We start from the raw sequence: 21499 nt of genomic DNA on the forward strand, positions 1-21499 counted from the left end.
CGTCCTAAATGCAGTCTTAAAATATCACCCTCAGCAATCCTCAATTGGTGATAACCTAACCTCAAATCTATCTTCGAGAAAATCCCCATCCTTTCAACTGATCAAATAAATCATCTATTCTCGGAAGTGGATACTTATTCTTGATCGTCACATTGTTCAACTCCCGATAATCAATGCACAACCTCAAATACCATCCTTCTTTTTCACAAACAATACAGGTGCATCCCAAGGAGACGAACTAGGTCTTATATACCCTTTTTCCAATAACTCCTCCAACTGAACTTTTAACTCTTTCATCTCAGCTGGAGCCATTCTATAGGAGCCTTTGAAATAGGTCCGGTTCCTGGCATCAAGTCTATGATGAACTCAAGATCCCTAACCGGTGGCACACTCGGTATCTCTTCAGGAAACACATCAGGAAACTCAGATACGACTGGGATCTCCCTATTCTCATCTTCCTTTTCAATCCTCTGAACTCCACATAAGAATAACGGACACCCCTTCTTCACATAAGATTGAATTCTCATCGCAGACACTATCTTCATTCCCTTCTCCTTCCCAAGCTTCCTATAAGTCACCCTTTCTTTCTTGGACCGACTAAGGACACACTTCTGGCCTCACAATCAATTGAGCCTTAATCTTCCCAACCAATCTCATCCCCAAAACTACATCGAGGTCTGACAAGCAAACTCAACTAAGTCGGATGAAAGTTCACCCAACTATCACTAAAGGTACTTGACTATGCAAACTAGTACAATTAAACATTTCCCTGATGGCAATGCAATTTTAATGAAATAGACACTGGACTGCTTAACTGGAGCTTTTCTACTAAAGTGCTAGAAATAAATGAATGAGATGCTCCTGAATCAAATAACACTTTGACAGACAAGGAATTAATGAAAAAGGTTCCAACTACTACCTCAGAAACATTCTGAGCCTCACGGCGGTTCATGATGAAAACTCTGCCTTTAGACTGATTCTTCATCCCTGGTTTAACACCAGCATGGAAGAAGCTAACTTCTGTTGATCATTCTGAGGTGCCTTACTACTCGGGTCAGGTTTGACTGCAGGTTCTCCACCAGCTTTTCTAAAGCACTCATACTCACGGTGCCCCAATTTCTGACAATAATGGCATGTCACCAAGTTGCCTTGACAATCTTTTCCAGGGTAGTTCTTATCACACCTTTTGCAGAAAAAGGTTCGCTCACTTTCTTCCCATTCCCTTGGCTCCCATTAGGCTTCCGACTAGGATACCTATTGTCTTTCTCAGTTTGGTTAAATCCACCATTAGATTGAGGCTTTTTATCTCCACTTTATCTCCACTTTGTAGGTTCCCATAGGTGTTATACTTCCTCTTTTCCCCAGAGAAGTCCCTTCAAGCTCTTCTTCCTTTAATCCCATATAAGTGAGCACTCTACCATAAATTTCATCAAGAGTCTCAAAAGTTACTCCTCCCAACTTAAGTTAAGCCCTTGCTCAAACCTTTGGGCCTTCAAAGTCTCAGATGGTACTATCTCAGGTGCGAACCTCATTAACTCCAAAATTTGCTATAATACTCATTAACAAACATAGTCCCTATCCTCAATTGGTGAACTCCATAGCCTTTTGCTTCCTTAAGTACACAGGATAAAACTTAGTCCTCAGGCTTCTTTAAACTCGTTCCACCTCAAAGTCGGATCCTCTAAAAGATCATCTTTCCTTTGTTTCCACAATAGGTCTGCCTCATCTCTCAAATAATAAACAACATTATTAACTCTAAGGTTTTCAGGGCACACTATGACATCAAAAAGCTTATCAAATTCTCAGATCCAGTTTTCTAAACTAGATGGGTCCTCTTTCCCATGGTAAGTGGAGGTTTGACAGCTGCTACCCTCTTAAAGACCTCACCAAAACTATCAGTCTCACTCTGCTTGGTTGCTTGATTAGCTATCACTTGAGTGATGTTTTCAGTTATCTTTGCTAGCCTTCTAACCATATAACTTATACTCTTTCTCCTTCTTTCTGCCATTCTACTAGATATAAGGGATGTCTGAGGATAAATCTCAACTAACATTCATAGAATAGTTGTGTAACTACCAAAAAAAATTAATAAATAACCATGCGGTATAACTAGTTCAAAACATAGCAATCACATATTTCATATATCAAGGCCAAATATGAAGCCTTATTTATAACAACTACTAGAATATTTGAGCGTATCAAAATATTCTTAAGACAACTAGGTCGTTTCATGACCAAAACAAAACTATATATGTCTAGGTTACTGAAGACTTCACACTCTGGTACGTACTCTGTCTTAATAACATTCTCCAGCTCATCAATGGCCATATAATCAGACTGGCCTGAGTATTTTCGAGAGGTAAAAAAAAATACACATAGTACTACTACATGCTCGCCAATGCAGCATGACTCCTTGGTTATCCCATATATAGGGAATAACATAAACTTTTTCCTCAACTTCCAACAATAATCATATAAAAGCAAAAAGAATTGAAATATCACAAGAACAACATCATAAAAGTAATATTAATATATGTTAACTAAAAAAATATGATCCAAAATTTGTACTAAATGCACCACTATGGCTTAAAATATTTATTTTAAAAATTTTAAAGTATACTTGATTTCGAGATATAGAATAGCCAAGGTGATTATAGCTCCCAGGTAAGGAAGTTACCCACAGTGTCGGGGAGAGCCTCCCTAATCCACTACAAGAATGAATGGCAATCGCGTCCAACCTTAACGACCGTGCGGAAATCCGGTCGTAAAAAGGTAGCAATTACAACGAGTTTTGAAAGCCGTCGTAGATATTAAGGTTTTTTTGCGACGAGTCTTAAATTTGGTGGTAAATGGTTAAACCTGGTCGTAAAAAGTCCGATTTTGTGCGAAAAAACTTGAACGGGAGCTTTCCCAGTTTTTTAATACTTTTAACGTCCATATAGTTAGTAAGTACAACCGAACCAACGGTTGTAAAAGAGTATTAAATTAAAAAAATATTATTAGTTTGTTAATCCCCAAAAAATCAAAAAAGCCCCAAGCTATTCTATTGCGGTTTCTTCGAGCTTCTTCACTCGCGAAGTCCTCCGTTCAACTTCATCCGAATTCCTCCAATTGGTGAATCGTTTGTTCAGATTATCTGGTAAGTTTCTCCATCCTTCATGCTATAAAGCCAAAATCAGATGTTTTCTTTTGTTTTTGTTCGCCGAAATTGACGGTCTTCATGTTTTTGTTGTTCTCCCATTGGCGAGAAGAGTGAGCGTTTCTTGGACTGGATTCAGGGCATCAGATTCAGGGGAATTAGGTATTATTCTTCGAGTTTCAAGGCATAATTTTGATATAATATTTTCATAATCTTGGCTGGTATTATGTTCGTTTAAGATTTTATTAGAATTTGGGTGGTATTATGTTCGTTTGGTTTTGTTAGAATTTCATTAAACAAACATAAAAACTGGAAGAACAATTGTCGAATTTGGCTGGTATTATGTTCATTTGGTTTGATTTTATTAGAATTTGATGTAAATTTCCTCGCCTTGCTTTTGAAGATTCTCCTTCCTTATTACAAATGGTAGTACACTAGTACATGAGGGTGGAAGGGACGAATAGCACCAAAAATTCTTCCCACCCCTTTGCGGTACTACGCCTATTGTTACTTTGAAAGAGCTAACGATTTTGGGGGGAGACGAGACTTAAATCATATACTCTTCTTCTGTTACTGATTTTGATGAATCTGTTAAATCATCAAGAGTAATCAGCAGCTTCTGTTAAATGATTTCAGTCCTCTATCTGCTAAAAAGTCCTCCATGTGCATTTTCTAGGCAAAAGTATATACAAGGTCATTACCATTACAACCATTTATTGACGCCTATCAGATAGGAGCTAGTTCTTTCTTTTACCACACCATTCTTCGATGTGTATGACAAGAAATAGTGTAATTTTTTATGCTTTGACTTGCAACGTTCAATTGTTTTGGTGGCATAGACTAAATATTATTGAAATCAAGGCAAAACTTAGTTTGCTCTTTCTAAGAACTAACCTTCCTCTGATGCAGCTAGAAAGTTTTTCATTGCTTGGATATTGGAATCTCGTTCTATGATTAAGAATGATTACCTATTTGGTCAGTTGTATCCATTGTTTTACTTGAACATTACTGCTGGTTTGCCTCAGGTTTACAATTTGATGCCTTCCTTTGAAACATATGGGAGAAAGGAAAGAGGAGGATTTGTATCGTAACTTCTCAAGAAAGGATCTCCAAGGCTTGTGCAAGAAATATGGTCTACCTGCTAAAAAGTCAAACTCTGAAATGGCAACATCCTTGATTTTATATCTCGAGGTATTTTGTTGATGTTACTATCATCTGTTAGCTATGAGGAAGAAGCCAGTATACATTCTGAAAGAGAGCTGTCTCATAGTCAAATTTTCCATTTTGGCTATAGGCTTCAGATTCTTTCAATTTTCATCTCTTTAATTGATCTGTTTCCATGGTGCCTGTTCATTTCAGCTGGTTCTGTGAATTATATATGCCACCATATCATTCAGTTTAACTGGACTTATGTGAAATTGCAGCACTGGTTTTTATGAGTTTATGACCTCCTTACCTTGGGTGTTCTTGTGGATTTTTCCTATGATTGCAATGGTGTATCTTTATGTTCCAGGTGACTACGCTTTCCTAACCTTTAAAGAATTAAATGTCTCTGATGTTGCTGATGATATTAAAATGAATGAGTACATTAGGCTTCTTTTCATCTATTGAAATGAATAGAAGGCTGGATCTCTGCATTTTGGAACGAAATTAGGAGATATAATAACATGTTTTTCTGCTCTTCTTATAGCAATATTAGGCTGGTTACAACATGTTAGAAAAAATTACAACTTAATTAGGAATAGTTCCATCTAGTGCTACGGTTTGTTCCTTTTCTTGCTTGGTTTAAAAAATCATTAGTGGTCACTAATAATGTTTCAAGTAGGAGATGGGTGATAATTATGGAAGCTGCTACATAATGTTCTCCTATAGTCCTATCTGATGGGTGATAATTATTTTGGAAGGAGAGGGTTGTGATTTAGTTTAGCAATCTGGACTGACATACTGATCTTAAGGCAGATTTAATAGTAGATGTTGTAAGATGAGGTAGATGTAATTGCATTCCTTTACAAGTATGGACGAGCCATCATCTTTTGCTGTGTTGTTAGAAACTAGACGAACTTGCGATCAGGGCTTTTCATATATCATGTTGGCAAAGTATTCAAATTGTCTTTGTTCTTGCTGTACACTACTGCAAGCAAGCACTGGCTTCGTTTTTAGTGGTCTATAGCTCTGTTCCTTTATGTTGTATACTTCCTCCATTTTTTTTAACTTGCAACATTTCACATTTTGGGAAGTTGTATATTACTTGTAACATTGACATTTTTGGCAATTTTCATTTAGGCTTATGGAGTAATCACTAGTTGGATAAAAGGTAGAGATGGATAACCCACAACTTGTTGCATGGTCTGAATCATTTGAATTTTCATAGTTTACACTAATTTTTTTTTTCTCATTGTTATTTATACTTCTACTTTGTCTGTTCTGTGTTAAAAATTTATACATTGTAATTTATAATTTGTTACCTTTTGTTTTAGGAGCTTAGTAGCGAGGCGACTCATGATTGGGTAAAACTAATAGTAACAATGACATGTGGAGGAGATCCTTACATGAAGCTTGAGTTGGAATGATATGGACTAACATTGTGGGTTATACATTTTCTACAATGTGGAAGAACAACAATAGTTATGGTTTTTTAGCTTGTCAAACTTTTGACGGATTCTCTAGACTTTTTTATCGTATTGAACCGTTAGCTAAGATTGTAGATACTTTTGTTATTGGTACTTGTGTTTGGACATCTATGTACTTATGAATTATGTTTTATCACGATATTCGGAGTGAGTGGTATATGGTTTACAGGTAAATATAGTGAATGCAAAGCAAGAATGGTCACAAAATGTAACAATTTGGTCCGGCAAAAAACGAAACAAATGCGGTCGTAAAAAGGTGCTATAAAATCCATTTAATAAAAGAACACCGACAAGAATTATGGTCGTAAAATGTGTTGCAAGAAATGCGTGAAAAAGAATTGCGACAAGAATTATGCTCGTTAGTGGTGTAATGAAATAGTTCCAAGAGTATAATTGTGACTGGAAATTAGTCGTAGTTAGGTCAACAATGACTTTAAAAAATGAGATTTACGACAAGAAATTTTGGTCGTAAAAAGAATCATTTGAATTTTCAAAAACTGAATTGCGGCCGGTAATCTCGTCGCAGATACACAACGTTTTGCGACGAGTTTTTCACCTCGTCGTAAAAAATCAATGACGACGACTCGTCCAAACTGGTCGTAATGTTTTTTGCGACGGAGCCTTTTGCGACCGGGGATGACGGGACGGAAATCTCGTCGTAAAAGGCGTCTGCGACGAGAAACGCTTCATTAACAACAGGATTTCCCGTCGTTGATGAGCGTTATTCTTGTAGTGATCCTAGACAGAGCTTGTCACCCCAACATATCTACACCCTTTATCTTTCCAAATAATAAATAAATAAATATATATACATTTTTGTGGTACTAGCAAGATGCATCTATACAAATCGTCAAAAAGAAAACAATTAAATTTAACAAAAACATTTTAGAATGCAAATGCGAAACTCTATATGCCCATCTTATGTCTACCCATCAATTTTAATATTCAACTTTTATCTTTTCAAGACCTGAAAAACTGATACCACTTTGTAACACCCCCAAATTACTCACTTTTAAATAAATAATTTAATAAATAATATTTGAGTAATTTAGGAGTATTACCGCCACGTGACTAACACGCTTTCGGCAACCAACTACTAACTAACCAAAATAACTTGCAGCGGAAGACTTTAACCAAAAATAATAATACTTCTTTATTAATAAAAGTAAATATTGTCTCAAAACTCAATATAAATAAAACCCTAATCTAGGTGAAGATCCCCTTCCTAGTATGCTCCCATGCACATCCAAAATTCACCTGAAACTGCTTACCAAAAAGGTAAACAGGGCAAAGCCAAATAGGAAAAAGGAAATACGCGTCAGTATAAAACTGAGTATGAAATGTACTAGATAAGTAACACATTTGTTAGTTATAACAATTTTTCATTTGAAAACTCCATCACCAATAATTCAAGAATAACTCTTTAAGAATAAACTTTTTCAAACACTTAATAATAATTCAAGAATAACATTTTAAGAACAAACTCTTCCAAACACTTGAATAATAATTCAAGAACAACCTTTTAAGAACAAATCTTTCCAAACACTTGAATAGTAATTCAAGAATAACCTTTTAAGAATAAACTCTTTCCAAACAACTTGGATTAAAAATAATCCTGAAAACAATTCCTCTTCTTATCTCCCCTTCTATTTTGCTAAGTGTGCACACCCCCCAAGCTAGTCATCCCATCACGGAGCTATATCAAGGGGTAACTATAATTGCCAACAAGTGGACTTTGAATCTCTTGATATTAATCAAGCGGAAATAATAATAATATGACTTGTAAGTCATGAGTAAACCTCCTTCCTCATAAACAACTTTTTGAACATTCAAAGTTCATAAAAACCAATCAACCTTTCCTTGTAAAAATAATTTAATTTTCCAAAAAGGATAACAAAACTTCTATATAAAAATGATTGATAAAATCATTCATTCTTTTCACTTTCAAGAGTGAATAATAAAACATTGTAACCATTTTAAATCAAATTTCTAAACCAATCCAACCAATAAAATCAATAAACAACTTTATCATATAAACCACATTTTAAAAGATCTAGCTACATAACGTACCTTGATCTTGCACAAACTAATACTAGTATCTTCACTTATTCTTATACTTGAGCTTTCTCATAGCCAACCAACAAGCAATCTACCACATGAACTTAATCATGAATTTAAACATGAATGATCTATCATGAGCATAATATTTTTGAGTAAGAAATATGAAAATATTTTTCTTAACAAAAGAAAATTGAAACTTGAATAAGAAATATAAACTAGAATACATAGGAAGAGAAAGAAGAACTTTGAAGTAAGAGAATATGAATTCTTCAAAGTTGTTGTGTGGAAAAGATGGCTTAAGGTATGGGGTATTTATAGGAGTAGAATAGGTAGTACTTAATTTCAAAAATTAAATAGTTTATAACCTTCACCATAAATTAGGGGATTAGACCAAGATTTGTAACATCCATCATAAATTTGGAAGTTATAGGAAAACAAAACTCCCTCCATTCACCATAAATCCCGTAGGAATATATGGCCCCTAAAAAAAAATTTTTTTTTTTTTTTTTTTTTTTTGGTTTTCTGAAATTTTTTGACTAGGATTTAATACCAAAAGCTTAACAAATTCAATTTTGGCGCCATATTCCCGCCAAAATAATTAAAAATCATTGAAAATACTAAAATACCCTTTGCTTAAAAATATTTATTTTAGAAAATGAATATAAAATAAATATTTAATTATTTAAATAAATACTAAAAATATGGGGTATTACATGCCCTCTCTGGGAAAATGAAAAAGGCACAGGCAAGTACAAGGAGAAGGGAAAGGAACAACAAAAACCTTTCTCAAAAGTTGATATGAGAAGGCCATGGAAGCTGCCTGGGGAGAATCCGACTCAGACGAGGAGCAGGAATAACCAGAAGAGGAGACGACACACTTATGTCTCATGGCAAAAACAGACGAAGAAGAAGACTTTCCAGAAAACAAGGTACGCATAAATGTTATAGAAGAATAGTTAAAAGAACTTTCAAAGAATCAACTAATAAAACTACTTTTGGAAACCTTAGATGACTACAAGCCACTTTGTGTTGGAGAAGAAAATTTAGAAAAAGCCTTGAAGTCACCAAAGGACATCCAAATTGATTTAAAACAGTGAATGCAAACATTGAAGAAAGATTCTTTGAAGTCTTTGATGAAAACCGACGTATTCGAGAAGCTTTTGAAAATGCTAAAAATGAAAACTACTTCTTGAATATGGAAATGGCTGAATTGAAACTATTTGTTCCTGAAGGAACCAGTTCCTCTATAAATACAAGATCCGAGTTCGAAAATTAAAATTCGAACATGAAAAAGTTTTGAGTAAATATCTTGTACTTAAAGAGAAAATGGAAGCTTCAAGAACAACTCTTCCTGATCCAGCAAGTTGGATACAAAAATATAAAAATGAAGGAAGAAGTGGGCTAGGTTTCAATCACAAGAAGAAAAACAAAATGAAAAAATATGTTGATCTTCCAAGCAGCCGAATATGCTCTTACTGTGGAAACATTGACACTTAGTGTCTGACTGTTCCTCCAAAGAAGAACATATTGAAATATGAACCCACTTAATCAAACAAGTTTGGAAAGCTAAAAGAAATATTAGCCCAACAGAGGAACCCAAGTCAAACTGGGTTCCTACCACTAACTGATTGCTTTGATGCAGGCTAAAGTGATGGGGAACAACCTGTGGTACCTCGACAGCGGTTGTTCTAAACATATACAGGAGATAAACAGAAATTCCTCTCGCTTTCAGCCTATGATGGAGGAACTGTGACCTTTGGAGACAATCTTACTGGTAACATAGTTCCAATCGGGAAGGTAGGAAAGTCTAAGTCACATTCCATAGACAATGTATTTTTGGTCGAGGGTTTAAAACATAATCTGCTTAGTATTTCTCAATTTTGCGACAAAGGGAACAATGTAAATTTTACTGATGAACATTGTATAGTAAGCAATACAGGAACATGTACCAAAATTCTAGAAGGAACAAGGAAAGGGAACACCTATGTTGTTGATCTCAACCTTGTTCCTAGGAACAACCTAACATGTTTAAGTGTCGTTGATGATGAACCACTTCTTTGGCATAAAAGATGTGGTCATGCAAGCATGACATTACTCCAGAAACTAAGTGGTAAGGACTTGGTGATTGGATTACCAACTATCAAAGTCTCAAACCATGAAGTTTGTGGACCCTGTGCAAAAGGTAAACAAGTTAGATCCTCGTTCAAGTCAAAGAAAATGGTAAGCTCACAAAGTCCCTTTGAATTGATTCATATGGACTTGTGTCGCCCTGTTCGAATCCAAAGTCAATCTGGTAAGAGATATGTACTTGTAATAGTTGATGATTTTTCAAGGTACACTTGGGGTATTTTTCTTCATAGCAAAGATGAAACATTTGACGAATTTGTTAACTTTGCTAAAAGAACTCAAAGAATAAGCGGTTTTAAGATTAAGCACTTGCGTTCTGATCATGGTAGAGAGTTTGGAAACTCAAAATTTGATGAGTTTTGCAGGCATGAAGGTCTCGATCATAACTTCTCAGCTCCTAGAACCCCACAACAAAATGGCGTGGTAGAACATAAGAATCGCACTTTGGAGGACATGGCAAGAACGATGATAATAGCAAGCAATCTTCCGAAAAATTTCTGGGCTGAAGCAGTGAATACGGCATGCTACATTATCAATAGAGCCATGCTAAGACCTATTATCTTGAAGACCCCTTATGAGCTACTTAAAGGAAGAAAACCCAATATCTCATACTTTAGAGTCTTTGGTTGTAAATGCTTTGTACAAAATAATGGTAAAGACAATTTAGGAAAGTTTGATGCTAGAAGCGATGAGGCTGTTTTTATTGGATATGCTTTAAGTAGTAAGGCATATAGAGTTTACAACAAACGAACAATGTGTGTTGAGGAAAGTATCCATGTCATTTTCGATGAAACTAACTCTCTACAGGAACCAAGTCATGAAAATGACTTTGAAATAGGACTGACTCGTATTGAGGAGTCAGTAAACATTGATGAGGAACTGATATGAAAGAGAAGTCGTTATATAGAGTTCTAGTTCTGTTAGGATTCTATGTAAATTAGGAGTTTTATTTTAAGTAAGTATTTAAGTGATAAAGGAATCCTATTATACTTAGGAGTCTAATTCCTTATCATTGAGTCTAAGTAGGAGTCTTATTTTACTAATTATATTAGGAATAGGTGTGTGATAGAGTTATGGTTTATTTGTCTTTATCCTTAAGATAAAGATAGATAAGTTTATTAGTTGTTATCTTTAAGATTTACTAGTCATAATAGGTTTAGGAAATCTTGTACTATATATATGGGATTTTCGACCATTAGTAATAGAGATTTATGAGATTAGAGTTTTAATTTTCTTTGTGAAAATTTTCAGACTTCTTTGTGATTTCCAAACCTTGAATCAATTACTTTGTGTTTGAGAGTGAATGAAGACCCAATTCGTGAGTTACTTTGTGTTTGATCGAATTGTTCTATCCTTAATACTTAAAGAAAACCCTAAAGATCCAGTCTTTCTTTCAAGATTCTTAGACTTCCATAAAACTCGACTAAAGTACTTTCACATTCATATCAAAGTGGTATCAGAGCTGGTCGAAAAAAATTCAAAAAACTTGCAGTTTGTTCGTCCAGATTCAAACAGTTTCCAGGTGCCTTTTTTTTTTCGTTCTCCTCGTTGGAAACGTATTTTTGGGTTTTTCTTAAGCCTAAACTTGACTACTACATGTCTAGTTTACTCTCCTAAAATTTCGTGGGAATTTAAGATTGTTTCGTATAGTTTCGGGACGGTTTTTGTTCATTGGTCTAATTTCGATCGAATCTGGCACGGTTGGGATAAATTGGTTGTTGTGGTTGTTATACTTGGATTTTTTGAGTGAAATTCTGGTCGAGTGCTAAAAACATATAGGACTACATCCTGACAAAATTTCATTGAATTTGGAGTTATTTCATGAATTTTCGATCTTTAAATTGCATGGGTATGACGGACAGTTTTTGATGGACTATTTTGACAAAAAATTATGGATGATTGGTATAGAAATATTAAAGCCATTAATAAACTTAGTCTTGAAGAGTCTATTGATATTTTAGTAGATCTCTTGACTTATTCTAAGCTAACAAAGACGGAAAGAGGCATTTATGAAAATGAATTGGCTATTCGAAGGCATATCCAAAGAACCGAAACAAGAAAAAAGGAACATGAGAGGCAACAAAAGGAAAAAGAAAACTTGGCTACACTCATGGAGACACTTCAAGATTTGAATGATTTGGTTCAACTTCAAGAGAAACAACATGAAAACAATAAAGATACATCAATGCCCCAATGAAGAATACGTATCTAAGGAGGAATATGCCTTGTTCTTTGCACAATTGCTTGAAGAAGAGAAGGTATCTTTGGAGGATTCGGTTCCTATAGTTCCTTCTTCGGCTCAAATTACCTTACAGCTTGAATCATTGAATTGTCCCACTCCCCAAGATCCATCCTTTGACATTCAAGAAGATTTACCAATTGCACCTTTGGTTTTTACCACCACTAAAGGTCTGATCGTTGCTGCCCCATGTACACCTATTGATACCCCAGGTACGCCAAGGCGCCAAAGACGTGTTGGTACCAACATATGCCGCTATTCAAACAGATTTTTGTTGTCCTACGGTAAATATTGGTAATCCAAGTCACACAATCTCGTGTACTCTCCTATTGTTTGCCAGTCGTGATCTTGTTTTAATGGATCATGGATTTCGCGCATGGATGATTGCTTGGCTATGACAAAACTTGAGGACAAGTTTTTTTCAAGAAGGGAAGTTTGATATGAAAGAGAAGTCGTTATATAGAGTTCTAGTTTTGTTAGGATTCTATGTAAATTAGGAGTTTTAATGTAATTAAGTATTTAAGTGATAAAGGAATCCTATTATACTTAGGAGTCTAATTCCTTATCATTGAGTCTAAGTAGGAGTCTTATTTTACTAATTATATTAGGAATAGGCGTGTGATAAGTATAGGTTATTATTTGTCTTTATCCTTAAGATAAAGATAGATAAGTTTATTAGTTGTTATCTTTAAGATTTACTAGTCATAATAGGTTTAGGAAATCTTGTACTATATATATGGGATTTTCGACCATTAATAATAGAGATTTATGAGATTAGAGTTTTAATTTTCTTTGTGAAAATTTTCGGACTTCTTTGTGATTTCCAAACCTTGAATCAATTACTTTGTGTTTGAGATTTAAGATTGATTGCTTAATTACTTTGTGTTTGAGAGTGAATCAAGACCCAATTCGTGATTACTTTGTGTTTGATCGAATTGTTCTATCCTTAATACTTAAAGAAAACCCTAAAGATCCAGTCTTTCTTTCAAGATTCTTAGATTTCCATAAAACTCGACTAAAGTACATTCACATTCATATCAGGAACTAACACCTGCAGGTAATGACAAAAAGCATATTTCTGAAGAAGAGATAACTGTTCCTGATCCTGTTATACAAGAGGAACAGGCACCAGAAACTCATCCCGAAGACGAAACGAATGAAGCTCCTCAAACTGGAGGAGCAGAGACAAGAAGAATTGAACCAAGACCGTGGAAACACTTAAAATCCCATCCATTGGATTTAATAGTAAGTGATATTGAAAAGGGAACTCAAACGAGATCCCAACTGAAAAATTTCTGTGCTTTCCATGCCTTTTTGTCTATGACAGAACCACGAGATCACAATGATGCCCTACTGGAGTCTGACTGGATAAACGCCATGCAAGAGGAACTGAATGAGTTCCAGAGGAACAAGGTCTGGCACCTTGAGACCAAGCCTAAGAACCAAAAGATAATTGGGCTAAAATGGGTCTTCAGGAACAAGCTAGACGAGCATGGAACAGTCATAAGAAATAAATCCAGACTCGTAGCCAAAGGGTACAATTAACAAGAAGGTATGTATTGATTTTGATGAAACCTTTGCCCCTGTAGCAAGAATAGAGGCAATAAGAATTTTGATTGCCTTTGCATCATTCATGGGTTTTAGGTTGTATCAGATGGACGTCAAATGTGCCTTCTTAAATGGATATTTGATTGAAGACGTCTATGTGGAACAACCTCCTGATTTTGAAAACCCGGATCTTCCAAACCATGTCTATAAGCTAGATAAAGCTCTTTATGGGCTTAAGCAAGCTCCTAGATCATGGTATGAAAGACTTTCAAAATTCGTACTTTCTAATGATTTTATAAGAGGCAAAGGTTATAGGACCCTGTTCCTTCGATCCAAAGGAACAGACATCCTAGTGGTTCAGATTTATGTGGATGATATAATTTTTGGTGCAACTAACGAATCTCTTTGTAAAGAATTTGGTGAGTTAATGCGTAGTGAATTTGAAATGAGTATGATGGGAGAATTAAACTTCTTTCTTGGCTTGCAAATCAAGCAAACTGAGAGAGGAACAATGATCCATCAACAAAAATACGTAAAAGAGTTATTGAAAAAATATGGAATAACAAACCATACTCCTTACATTAAGGTACAAGGTTAGATGAGGATCAAAGTGGTAAGTCTGTAGATCAGAAACTCTATAGAGGTATGATTGGCTCCTTACTCTATCTAACTGCAAGTAGGCCTGATATATCCTTTAGTGTTGGTTTATGTGCAAGATTCCAATCAAATCCTAAGGAATCCCATTTGACAGCTGTTAAAAGGATTCTTAGATATTTGAAAGGAAGTGATGATCTTTGCTTGTTCTATCCTCGAAGTGACATCTTTGATCTTGTAAGCTATTCCGATGCTGACTATGCTGGAGACTTGGTGAATCGCAAAAGCACATCTGGTATTGTCCAGTTCTTAGGATCAAGCTTGGTTTCTTGGAGCTCAAAGAAACAAAATACCCACTAGTGGAAAAAACTGCTTTTGCTACTTGTCAAATGCTCCGATTAACTAATCAACCCAAGCATTTGTGAAAATTTTAATAAAAAATATTCACAAATGCTTGGGTTGATTAGTTAATCGGAGCATTTGACATCAAATGCTCCGGTTGACTAATCAACCCGAGCACTTAATTTGGACCCTCTCTTATATCAATTCATGAAAGCAGTACTTACGCGTATTACTAAAACAATTTAATTTATCGGCCCTCCTCATCAGCCCATCCCTCCCTCCCAAGTCTATCGCTCTCTCGACCCGAGTACTGTACTCCTCCGCCGTCCCTCTCTCCGTCGTCCTTCGCTCCCTCCTTCGTCCCTCTCAAGTACGCCGCAGTTGAATCACAAGGAGTCGACCTCGTTGTTTCTTCAATCAACCTCCCAAACTCCTTCAGGTTTTACTTTCTCCTAATTTCTAGGTTCTTCTGAATTACTCGAATTAATTAGTTTATTCAATCGTTTCTCAAAGTCTTCCAATCATGTTGTAGATAGCTTCTGCCCTGGAAGCTTCACCAGCGTTCACACCCGACGGTGGTTTAGATCTGCTTCATGAATTTGATTGATGTTTCGAAGAAATCATATCATGTATACATAGGTATTGCAGCACATAATGGATGGTCTCTTATTTTTTCAATGTTTTCTCTTCCGTTATGTTTTTTGGGAGAATTATGTTGTGATATTTCTAGTCTTTCTTGAGTGCGAGATTTTATTTTTCTAGTTGAGTCCTGTTTGCATATATAAAAGTTAGGGTTTTCGAATTTCACAATCAAAAACCCTTTCATATACTCGTCATATTATGTTGAATCAAAAGTTCCTAAACTATTTTTTTTAATGAGGTTATGATCCTATTAATGCAATTTTTTTGGATAATATTAACGCCACATTGGCCTTGATTTGTTCCATTCGTCAGTAACAAGTTGTGACAACGTGACTAGTACCATGAACGCGAGCCCGCCCGTGATTTGTTTCCTTGCATGTACATTTCCTTCCATTGATTGACTATAATCCTTTTGTCATTTCTTTATTAGTGGAAAGCTGAAGACTCATCAATCTCATGTGCTATGATGGAAGAATCAATAGATATTGAAATACTCAAGAAGCATAACAACGCATACCAAAAAGCATAACAACGGATACCAAAAGTTATATGTAGAAACACCCCTCACTATAAGTGGACCCTAACCTACGTGGAAGAACTTTAAATGCAACTATAGCAAATTTGATCAGTGGGGGACGTTGTTTGCTAGATTTATTATTGTCAATCCTGGTTTCCTTAAATTTTGCTTTAGTTATTGTAGTTGTGCTTCATCTGTCTCATGGCATTTTCTGGTGATGGAAGGAACTTTCTAGCAGGGCATGGCATGGCATTTGTGTTTAAACTTATTGGTTGTAAATCAATGTTTTTGCAATTGTTTGTTTCAGTCTTTACCATATCTTTCATCAATAGTTTTGTTGCCTGTTAACAGCTTCGTGGTAGAGCAGGCAGGCAAGGAGATCCAGGATCAACAAGATTCATGATTAGGTACTTATATGACCTACTTTCTCGTCTTGCTGCTGTCCTATTTTTCTAGCGCTCTTTTTCCTGGTTGGGTGGGGTTGATATATTTTAAGTGATGACAATACCTTCTATAGTAGGCAGGCAAGGCGAATACCTCCTGGTAGAGCAGGCAGGCAAGGCGAATTTCCCGGAAGTACCTTCTATAGTTCAATTAGAGAAGGTAAATTATTTTAATGAGAAAATATGCAACACATAATTCAGGCATGACAATACATTTTGATATCTGTTTTATAATTATTCAACTACGATCTCATATTTTCTTAAATGTTTGGCATACTGTTAGACTTTTCACTCTGACTGGCAACAATGGGCATATAATTGTTGGTTATTGGCATGACCTCACACTTTACTCAACACAGAAGATTGGCCTGGCACTTGAGAAAGAGATATGGGACCTCCATAATTGTCTTATGTCTATATTACCCTATTCATTGGAGGTGTCTAAATTTATGAGCTGTTTTCATATGATGGGTTTCAACTAAAAAATAAAACTTCCTATCCATTCATAGATTAATGAGAGTTTAAAGTTGCCTTACTGAGTCCTGACTCTTGAATACTTTTTTTTTGGGTCTGCCATATCCCAAACATTGTGCATGGAGAATGTGTATCTTTTCATTCTGTAATGACATGTCACTGCATTTCTGCTAATGTAGCTATTTAAAGGACAAATCTGAAATCTCACTCTATAATGACATGTCACTGTCGCACTGCAGCTTTCTGTTGCTGTAGTTATTCGAAGGGAAATTCTCTTTCTGTAGTGAAAAATTACTGGTGCACTGCAGCTTTCTACAGCTGAATATATTGTGAGGACAGTAGGACACATAATTTAATACTACTTACAGATCACAATGAACTCTAGGTGCAATTAGGTTTTTATTCCAAATTAGAGGTGGGCTTCCCGTGTTGATTGTGATCGATTAGATGCAGCTTAATTGTGGATAGTTTGATGCCCTGTTTTAGATTTTGGCCCTTTCCTGTTCTGCGATGGCCAACTTATTATTGTTCGATTTTACAGCTTACAAAATGAAATATTTCAGAAGTTTAATTTTGACACTGAGTGGGCTGTTAAGCTGATATCAAGAATCACAAATCACGAGGATATACCAATTGAAGGAGATACCATAGTTAAACAGGTTATTACAGGCTAATACATTTCCTCTTTTCTTTATACATGAACCACTATACTGACTTCGTCTAACTTCTCTGTCATTGATGAAGCTTCTGTCTTTGCAAATAAACGCGGAGAAGTATTTCTTTAACATCAGGAAGAGCCTGGTTGAGTTTGATGAAGTCTTAGAGGTATGCTAAATGACAGTTTTATGCTTGACATGTTGTCTGCGACTTGTAATACTTTCATATACATAATCCAGGGCTTACGCACCAAATGTCCACAACTTACGAATTGTTTATGTTGTGTCAAGGATCATGTTTAGCTATGTAGCTTTTCTGTCCATTGTTAAGTGGCTTTGAGTGAGGCCAATCTTATTCAAGAATCATATGCTAGTAATTCTGGAAACAAGGCTGGATATTGATAATTTAAACTTAGTGTATGAAGCTGATGTCTTTTCTATAGTTCTATGATTCTATCTTCAAATAGCCTTTTTGGTCCTTTCATTGCCAACCTTTCACTTGACAGAAGTTGAGAAGTATACGAGTTATTTTTTTCAAAACAAATGTACGTATGTTGTTCATTTGTCAACATAAAATGCAGCCATGACTGTGTTGTCTTTTAATCAACTGGGAAAAAGTTAGAGTTGCAGGCCTCAGTACGTTCTCTCATTATCTTTATAGGTCCAAAGGAAGCATGTCTATAACCTTAGGCAATTGTTTCTGGCTGGTGATACTGAAAGTTGCTCACAGCACATATTCCAGTGAGTTCATATCAATTGTCAGTAGTAGGAAGTATCTTGCATTATCTACTTCAATAATTAATCTGCTTCCTTTGGTTATATCTTTTGCATCAAGTATTGAATTACTCTCGCCGTTTTTGACTGATTATGCTTTCCATTTTTAGATATTCTATTTAGTTTATTATAATAACTCCGTTATATTTTGTAATAAGCTTAACACTTACTAAAAATGGATGCTTCACAATAACACCAGCATTTGCACACTTACCTTATTTGGGGTTTGTTTTCTCTCTCCTACCACATGGGGCCACTTTTTTTGTCTATCTCTCACCACTCTCTTGTTTTTTGTGGAACTCCAAATGTTAAGCTTATTGTGAACTGTGAAGTATAGGGAGTAATACTTTTCTATAAACATGTTATGTGCTATTTGCTATTCTGTCAATGAATGTACTTATCGGTTCTTTTCCACTTTTCTTAATGTGCCCGATAAAGTCAATTCTGACAAACACTGTGAAAAGGATTGAGTACATATGTTCGCTTGATAATCTTAATCTCGTCATATTGTACTGCTGGCAACCTGAACACTAAAATAATTATTGTTTGGTAATGCAATATTAAGCTAGTAGGATTATATGGCCTGTCAGTGAATCAGCTCTTAATGTACAATTGAGGATAGGTTGTGATTTTTGCATTTTGGTTTAGTTGCTTAAGAAAGTGAAACTCTGGTTTGAAATTAAAAAATCATTGAAGTGCAAGTAGCCTTAAATTCAGGTGATTTATGAAGAAAGTCCTTTCTTGATAGGTATGTAAGCAACAAATCAGTAGTGCGTTTTAGATTAAATTTGAATTCAATGATTGTTGTTGGTGATCTCACTTTGTTTGAGGTGCCTTCTTGCATGATGTGTCCCTTCTTTATATTTGTGGTGGCAATATTTCTCACAGGTACATGCAAGCTGTGGTAGACGAAATAATACTAGGTACAGTTGATCCTCACAAGGTAATTATTATTTCTTCAATTTTGTCGCACCCCTTTTGTAGTAATAACTGACTACCTTCTCTGCTCGGTTTATTATTTGATTACTTCAAACTCAGATGCTAAACAAAAACACTACAAAGTCAGATGCCAAACAAAAACACTTCAACCTCAAATTCCAAACAAAAACACTATAAAATTACCCTTATTTGGGATGAAATGCAATTTGTCATTATATTATTAATGTTTGAAGCTCATTGATGGAATGAGGAGCAAGACTGAGAAATTTAACATATCTATATATTTTTCTTGAATTCTACAGCACTCCTGTGACTGGAAATTGAGAAAGATCTTGAAGGAGTTTGCCAATGTGGGGGGAAAGCTGTTGAATGGTAAATCTTCTTTTTTATTGAACTTTTGTTCTTTTGGGCTATGGTTCTCGTATACCATCATGTTGCCACGACATTAAGCTGTTAAATACTGGGCTTTCCTTAGATTCATTTGCAGGTATAACAGAGGTTGTCCTATTGGAGTCCCTCTCTCAATTAGACACATCATCTCCTGTGGATTTCAATGGCCTTTTGCCTTTAGATTTGCCAAGACCTCCTAATGCCTTAAGAGGAATTCGAAAGAAGACTTCCTCCTTCAAGCGATGGCCTACCATATGTGCAGGTGACTCAATAACGTGAGTACAACCACAAGGGGTGTTGTATGATATTAGTATATCGCTTTTTTTCTTTTAGTCTGAGTTTGATATCTTGTTCTGACACGGTGAAGCAAAGATGGGAGATATCGAGTGATCATCAATTTCTTGCTGTATTACCTTGGAGATTTGTACTATATCTTGTATTTATGAACAAAAATATTAGAAATGAAACTTTTATCTACATGTAAATGATTGTCCATCAATTTAGGATAAAAAAAGCCAAAAAAAAATATATATTTTTTTAATTTTTAGGGGCTCAAATGCTCCGGTTGTATCTTAAAAACCGAAGCATTTGTAACATAAATGCTCCGGTTTTTAAGATAAAACCGGAGCATTTGTAACATAAATGCTCCGGTTTTTGAGATAAAACCGGAGCATTTGTGTTACAAATGCTCCGGTTGCAACCGGAGCATTTGTAAAAGTCTCAAATGCTCGGGCGACATTTGCTACGCGTCAAATACGGAGCATTTGTGGCCTAAAAAACCGGAGCATTTGAGGTTTTTTCTACTAGTGACCGTTGCTCTTTCCACAGCAGAAGCTGAATACGTGGCTGCTGCTACATGTTGCTCTCAAGTATTGTGGATCAAGCAACAGGTACGTGACTTTGGCATAAAATTCAAGTGTGATCCTATATTTTGTGACAATACTAGTGCTATTTGTATTTCGAAGGATCCAGTTCATCACTCTAGAGTCAAACATATTCACATTAGACATCATTTCCTAAAAGACATGTAGAGAAAGGGTTAGTCAAAGTTGATTTCTGTCCTACTGAAAATCAAATAGCTGACATATTGACTAAACCTCTATCTAGGGACAGGTTTGAAAAGATACGCTTGGAACTAGGAATGATAAAGATTGTTTAAATGTGCACATGATATGGTTTCCCCCCAATTGTTTCTTACTAAGTATGTACTGCAATCTTCATGACTTAATTTTCATACACCTAGGGTCAAGTATAAGGACTCACATATGTCTCTGAATATTACCCTTAGTGTCCTTACACATATTTGGTATGCTTGTAGTTTGTATATTATGGACCGAAAATTTTATCATATGCAAGAGTAAATTTTTTTTCAAAATTTTCTTGTTTCTTTTTCTTTTCACACCTTCCGTCCAAAAATAAACACATCACTCTGAATTATGCCCAAAATTAAGCGTTCAATTAATCTAGAGTTAAGAGGAGTGACTTCATTAATTGCCTTCCGAAAACCCATAAACCGCTTCATTAAACCCATCCTTCCACTTCTTTTCACACGGCATCATGATTACTTTATAAACCTAACACATCAAATCACTGACCCTTCACTATTTCTCACACATCAACTCAAATCTCTATATCTCTCTCCTAATTCTCATCTTCAACCTCACAAAACCTCTGTCAACATGTCTTCCAAAACTCAAACCTCTGATGCACATGCAAACTTACCGAAAGAGAAACCACCATCTCCTGAAGAAGAAAGTGCTCAAGAATCCTCCAAGAATGACACAGATTCTTCTGGGTCAAAAACGACATCTTCTTCACCAATTTCTCTCTCCCCGAAAAAGGAAGATGATGATCATGAAATTGAAAGCGAACAAGAACAAGAACTTGTTGTACCTACAAAAAGAGGTAAGAAAACAAAATCTTCACAATTTCTTGTGGACTTTTGTGTAGACATTGCATGGTGCAAAAAGTCTAAATGGAATGA

At 35.5% G+C, this 21499-nt stretch overlaps 1 protein-coding gene and 1 long non-coding RNA gene across 6 annotated transcripts; both read left to right on the forward strand.

The window, feature by feature from the left end:
* Nucleotides 1–2997: 2997 nt before the first annotated feature.
* Nucleotides 2998–5908, forward strand: LOC104885269 (uncharacterized). Of its 4 annotated transcripts, XR_008968807.1 has the most exons (5): nucleotides 2998–3139; nucleotides 3252–3301; nucleotides 4165–4330; nucleotides 4564–4652; nucleotides 5617–5908. It is a non-coding gene; the product is annotated as an uncharacterized LOC104885269 (long non-coding RNA). The 4 variants fall into 4 exon arrangements; XR_007272705.1 differs by lacking the exon at nucleotides 4564–4652; XR_007272706.1 differs by lacking the exon at nucleotides 4564–4652 and having other exon boundaries at nucleotides 5625–5908.
* A 9001-nt stretch (nucleotides 5909–14909) lies between these two features.
* Nucleotides 14910–20046, forward strand: LOC125496043 (protein translocase subunit SECA2, chloroplastic-like). 2 transcript variants are annotated; one of them, XM_048641405.2, is made up of 9 exons: nucleotides 14910–15119; nucleotides 15213–15319; nucleotides 16191–16246; nucleotides 17298–17415; nucleotides 17501–17581; nucleotides 18074–18153; nucleotides 19075–19129; nucleotides 19428–19497; nucleotides 19601–20046. In XM_048641405.2, exons 3-9 carry the CDS (start codon nucleotides 16239–16241, stop codon nucleotides 19792–19794), a joined length of 606 nt encoding a protein of 201 aa, XP_048497362.1. In that variant the 5' UTR covers nucleotides 14910–15119; nucleotides 15213–15319; nucleotides 16191–16238; the 3' UTR covers nucleotides 19795–20046. The 2 variants fall into 2 exon arrangements, with proteins under 2 accessions (XP_048497362.1, XP_057249683.1); XM_057393700.1 differs by having other exon boundaries at nucleotides 17320–17581.
* The last annotated feature ends 1453 nt before the right edge of the window (nucleotides 20047–21499 follow it).

Source organism: Beta vulgaris, chromosome 3 (assembly GCF_026745355.1).
Source record: "Beta vulgaris subsp. vulgaris cultivar EL10 chromosome 3, EL10.2, whole genome shotgun sequence".
NCBI classification, from domain to species: Eukaryota; Viridiplantae; Streptophyta; class Magnoliopsida; order Caryophyllales; family Amaranthaceae; genus Beta; species Beta vulgaris.